Source organism: Bombina bombina, chromosome 8, assembly GCF_027579735.1.
Source record: "Bombina bombina isolate aBomBom1 chromosome 8, aBomBom1.pri, whole genome shotgun sequence".
Taxonomy (NCBI): Eukaryota; Metazoa; Chordata; class Amphibia; order Anura; family Bombinatoridae; genus Bombina; species Bombina bombina.
The window spans coordinates 249575672-249581671 of NC_069506.1; the positions used below are offsets into that span (position 1 = coordinate 249575672).

A 6000-nucleotide genomic window follows, 5' to 3' on the forward strand; every position below is an offset into this window, starting at 1 on the left:
TTACCATGCCCCAAACTCTTAATATTACTTTAAATTTAACATGGGATCATGTTATGAATTTTTCTGTTTATAATTTACCTTTGGGTATGGGATCACAAATGAAGAAATGGTTAACTGATTCTACTATAATTTCTTCCTTGTTACAAAATGTAAAACATATTTCTGTAGATACTAAAATTACAGTTGAACATGAACAAGGAATTTTAAAATCAGCTACTTCTAGTATTTTACAGGATGCAAATATATCTTGGTGGGAATCTGTATTTGGATATAGTAGTACAGCTACTCAATTTTTTAATATTATGTTACACCCTGTTATTGTTTTAACTATTGTTCAAATTTTTATGTTTATTTTTATGTGTGGTTGTGTTTGTTATCAAAAGCATTTAAACACAAAATTAGTTAGACAACTTACAACCCTGGAACATCTTAATTCACAACAAAAACGTTATGTACCTTTATATTCTGCTTATTCAGTTTCGCTTGATACAACTAGGCTTCCTAATCCAATTTGACTGACATATAGAATAATTTGATATCAATATTGTATACTTATACTTTATTTTTATTTTTTTTAGGATACTCCTATCTCTCTCTTTTCTTGGTGTCTGGATGGAATTCTTTTGATTTTCACTTTGGCTCTTCTGAATTGATCTGCCGGACTACTACTGGACATGCTGAGGCCTTGTGACAAGTTTACCTATGGTTGCTGCAATCGTTACCTGCAACTAACTGTGTCGTCTACTTGTTTCACCCTATGGTTCTTCCTTGGCCTTTTCAGTGGTTATATACACTATTTGTTCCTGTTTGTAAGCACTATGAAGATTACACATGTATTTCTTGATGGAACTGCTCCTACAGACTTTATTGCTTTCAATTCTGCAACAAATGTATCTTACTACTAAGGTAGTTATGAACTGAACTTTTTCTGCAATGACGCTGCTATGGATCTGATTCCTTCAATCAAGACTTGAACATCTTTACCTATGAACTATGTAATTATTGGAACATTCTTTATAGTAGTGTATGACGTCAAATCCACTGTCTATTGTTTGAAATATGTCTGGTATATGTCTGGTAGTTTCTTCTGTGTTGGCCCTTAGTGTTTAATCATTGGGATTGTGTCTGACAAAAAGAAAAGAAAGTGGGGGAATGTGGAGTTATAAAATCATGATTAGAATAAATTATAAAATCATGATTAGGAAAATATACAATTTCAAAGAAGAATTACACATCAAATATGTTATTCATAGATAAAACATTTAGATATAAATTAAGATATAGAATATGGAAGAGTTATACATTAAATTAACTTAGATAGGATTAGTCAGTTTAGTTAGTAATGGGTTAAATAGTGTTTTAAAGACAATGTATTTAAAACTGTGACATTTACATTCAGTTGCTGTTATCAATCAAAACACATATACTGCTAGCTAGACACATAGTATTATTAACACTCTAATGCACTGCGCATGAACAAGTTAAAATAGTATTTTCTATATGTCAGCCAAAATTATAAAGTCTTTTAAGGAAGTTAAAATATACAAAGATAGCATTTTCATTTATGGTATGCTTTGATTTCATTGGCTTAAAATGTGTATATAAGCTTTGCCTATATATGAGGCTATTGTTATCTTCTGCCTTTAGATCTCAAGGTATGTAATTAATCTTGCTGTGATTAATAAATAGTTTATGTCAACTAATATTTGATAAATATGAGTATTAATTTAATCTGTTAGATAACCCAGATTAAATATTTGTCTATAGTTAGGGTTTTGTCTAACGAAGGCGAAATAAAACCATATTAAGAATAATTCTTACAAGCATCTCATTTTTATCTTCTTTTGCGAGAATCATACATATACATCTGTTGCTAAACACTCATTTAGTGACAGCCCTTTAGACAAGAGAGGTATATACGACATGCCCTTTTAAGGGCAGTGAAAAATAGCTGAATGCCCTTTTAAGGGTAATGCATATACAATGCCCCTTTAGGGGCAATGGGTAGTTTAGGATTTTTTAGAGTTAGTTTTTTTTTTTTTTTGGTGGGTTGGTTGAGTGGTGGTTTTTACTGTTGGGGGGACTTTGTAGTTTTTAAAGCTAAAAGAGCTGTTTAACTTTAACCTTTTTAGGGCTATTGGTAGTTTATTGTAGGTTAGGGGGTGTTTTTATTTGGGGTGGGCTTTTTCTTTTTATAGGGCTATTAGATTAGGTGTAATTGTTTTTATTTTTGATAATTTCATTTATTATTTTTTGTAAGCTTAGTGTTTTTTATTTTTTGCAATTTTGGGGCCGAATTATCCAGCTCCAAATGGAGCTTGATGCCCCGTGTTTCTGGCGAGACGTTCTTAAATAGGCCCCTTTGTGTTTATTTTTTTAGATTTTAGATTTTTTTATTTTTTTCGTAGTGTTAGGTTTTTTAAATTTGTAATTTAGGTTTTTAATTGGTAGTATTTTTTTAATTTTATTAGAAAAGTAATGTTTAGTGTTTTGCGATGTGGGGGTGCCTGCTGTCTAGGGGTTAATAGGTTTAGTTAGCAGTTAAGATGTGGAGGGATGGAGGTTTAAGGGTTAATACTTTATTATAGTGTTGGTGATGTTTGGGCCGGCAGTTTAGGTGTTAATAGGTGTATTTAGGTGTCGGTGATGTCAGGGAACGGCGGATTAGGGGTTAATATATTTAAATCATGTTGACGAGGTGGGTGGTGGCAGATTAGGGGTTAATAACTTTATTTAATAGTCGTGATGTGAGTAGGCAGCAAATTACTTGCGGTATAGCTATACCAACACGACTCGTAATATGCTTTCCTGGCCATTACCCTGCAATGACCAATTGTTCAGCGTTAAAAGCCATACCCCACAACTTGTAATCTAGCCGTTAATTAACTATTAATCTCACTTTTGTTATATTTTTAGGAAGAAAAAACATTTTGCACAGCATTCTAATAAGACCATAAACATGAAGGTATGATTTCTGTACATAAAAGCATAGTCAGCCAGAATAATTGGTGTACATGGGACTCCATTTCCAAATCATTTTTCAAAGGTTACAAAAAGTTGTAGCTTTTAGTTTGTTTTGGCCTATATGCTGTTCTTGAGCATAAAAATCTAAAACTTTTGGAACTGTTATAATATAAACTCAGATTTGATACCCATGGTTTAATTAATGGTGTCTATCTTCAGTCAAAAGGCTTTATTTATCAAAATGTTTTTAAACCCATTTGGGACAGGCTTGCTCAAACACAATAAGCTGTGGTCTATTTTTAAAAAACCTTTTGCCAGCTTAGAGCTGGCAAACTTAAATTTCTCCACACTGTTTCCTCTGGAATGATTGACATTGACAATTACTGACAAGTGCAGATGGAGGGGCTGCAGAAGTTAAAACTTGTGCAATGAGTATTGCACACAACAAATAATGCCTCTAGCTCCCTATGTGGGCAGACAGGATCCCTAACCTTGAATGCTCAAAATATTGATAAACTGAGTCCGTTAATTATTTTTAACACATTATCATTATCTCTAAGATCATAGCTAGATAATTACTGTTACCATGTTGTTTGATTGATTCCTTTACATCTTAAGATAACAAACTGCTAATGTTTAACCAATAGAATCTTAAAATAATAATAATTATCTCCAATATCCCCAGGGTGTAAAATCAATGGATGCTACATATACTGAACTTTTGCACAGAGGCACAGCTAATGAATATGATGAACTGAAGGTAAAATCATGAGATCTATGAATGCCATTAATGTATTTTGATAACATTAAAGCTTTCATATTTTATAAAAAACAAAGAATAGGATAAACCAGGCTAACCTCTCTCTCACACACATAATAGACTCTCAAAGTAAGCTGGGTACACCAAGTCTCCTTAAGGGTGATGGGGAAATTAGATGTGGACTCCTTGCCCAATATGCCTAAAGGGATATGGCTGCACCTCACTAACTAGGCCAAAATGATCACCTGGGATTGCCATTTCCCTTATTCAGAGGAGAATTGCCTGATACTTTGGGGCTGGACTGACCTTGTTAGGTGAGATCAAGCTGATATACTGAAGGAAAGTTTTCCTCTGGGAAGAGCACAATTGGACTAAATTGTGCACTAAATTGGACTAAGATGTGCACTCTCACCTTTCAACGACTGCCAGGGTGCTAGTGAAAATTAGTACAGAAAAAACAACAAGCTTGCACTCACTGGTCTTTTTGTGAGATATTTTTACTGGAAAAACTGTGACGTTTCGAGGACAAAGGAAGAAGGGGATACTTTGTCCTCGAAACGTCACAGTTTTTCCAGTAAAAATATCTCACAAAAAGACCAGTGAGTGCAAGCTTGTTGTTTTTTATATATATATATATATATATATATATATATATATATATATATATATATATATATATATATGATAATATCAGTCCTGCCCACTAATTATAGACTAAACTAATGAAATTACGTCTTGCATAATTGATTTTAAAAGCACAAACTATTAGCGCTTTACATCTCACAATGTCAATGCAGTCTATATAAATTATATTTCAACGTCACCTCAACCTTCCCAATAGTTCAGATTTTATAGTTTATTTAAAAATGTTACCAAAAAAAATACATTTCATCTCAAACCAAATGCCAAAGGTTAAGTTAAAACTGACTTGAAAAACCATTCTGTTTGGAGAACAATTAAATTTAAATTAAAAAAACTTTGACTCCAAATACATTTGTCATACAAGTTTCGGTTTGTTACACATCCTCATGTCTCAGGCATCACTCTCAGAACAGTAAAGAGAACGGATGTAAATCCTGCGCAGAAGACAGATGGGGGGAAGGGGATTGGGGATACCTCTAGCTCTCCTCAACGGGTACCCTAGTGTACCCGATGTAAACAGAAAACGGTAGGGGGTGGAGGTGAGCGTCAGAGTAGGCTGAGGAGTACATGGCCGAAACGCGTCGACTGATTTGAGTAAGCATAATACTGATACATCCACTGAACAGTTTGTATATATTATAGTATTGTTTGTTTTCTTTGCAGGTTTTTGCACAGTTTTATCTGTTTTTACTGCATCAAACTGGGTGACAACTTCACTGCACAGAATTCACTATATCATTTTGGACACTTATTGATTAACTTTTGAAAGACTAATTTTTTGCTTCACCTGTTTGAGGATTTCCACATTTTTGCGAAGTTACTTATATTTTCTCCACATTTTTTCTAACTTTTTCCATTTTTTAACAACCAGTGATCACATTGTTTTTCACATTTTTAAGTTTATATTTCTATTTCTATTTTTATTTTTTTAAGCACAGGACACACACTATTTTGGAATTTTTCAGAATTGGATATAGATATAGACACTTTCTTCTTGTCACACTGTTATCTGTTTGGACAAATACAATTATAAGAACACTCATCGATATCCGGACTGTACCATAGAGTACCACCCATACTAAGATACTTGGCCTATCAGGTCATTCATTGTCAAATGTTTTTAGGTGCACCAGGTCATTTCTATTTTTATTTTTATTCTGATTTTATGTCATTTTCAATATTTCATTATTGTAACATGGATCCATGATTGTTTATGAATGTGTATTACTTTTTGACTGTATTTTTTAGAAGATCACCGACATTTTTAACCAATTGTGTGGAATAAATATTGATATACATTTTTAGCCTTTATAACCATTTTAGCATTATATATATTTTTTGTACACTCACTCCTTAACTACCAGTAGGAGGACCCACAATTGTGGGCAAGTTGTCCCCTTTCCCCTTCCTCAGCCTACTTTGGCGCTCACCTCCACCCCCTACCATCACTCTCAGAACATACTGTCCAACAGTTTGGAGAACATTTACAGATTAAAACAAGGAACACTTCAATTGAAACAAATAGTTGACCCTTTGGCAGACTTTTAGCAAACTCCACTAAGAATGTACCACATATATTTAAAAATCAACAACAGAAAATAGCTTGTTTTCACTTCCATTTAAAAAGATGCACA

At 33.3% G+C, this 6000-nt stretch overlaps 1 protein-coding gene across 1 annotated transcript in view; it reads left to right on the top strand.

Moving 5' to 3' along the window:
• The window catches only part of LOC128639091 (myelin-associated glycoprotein-like), a 151555-nt gene extending 145937 nt beyond the window's left edge, over positions 1 to 5618 (top strand). Inside the window, exons 6-8 of the mRNA XM_053691240.1 lie at positions 2917 to 2965; positions 3650 to 3724; positions 5030 to 5618. Coding sequence (XP_053547215.1) covers positions 2917 to 2965; positions 3650 to 3724; positions 5030 to 5074 — 169 coding nt within the window. The 3' untranslated portion in view covers positions 5075 to 5618. The remainder of the gene's footprint in view (positions 1 to 2916; positions 2966 to 3649; positions 3725 to 5029) is intronic.
• Positions 5619 to 6000: the final 382 nt, after the last annotated feature.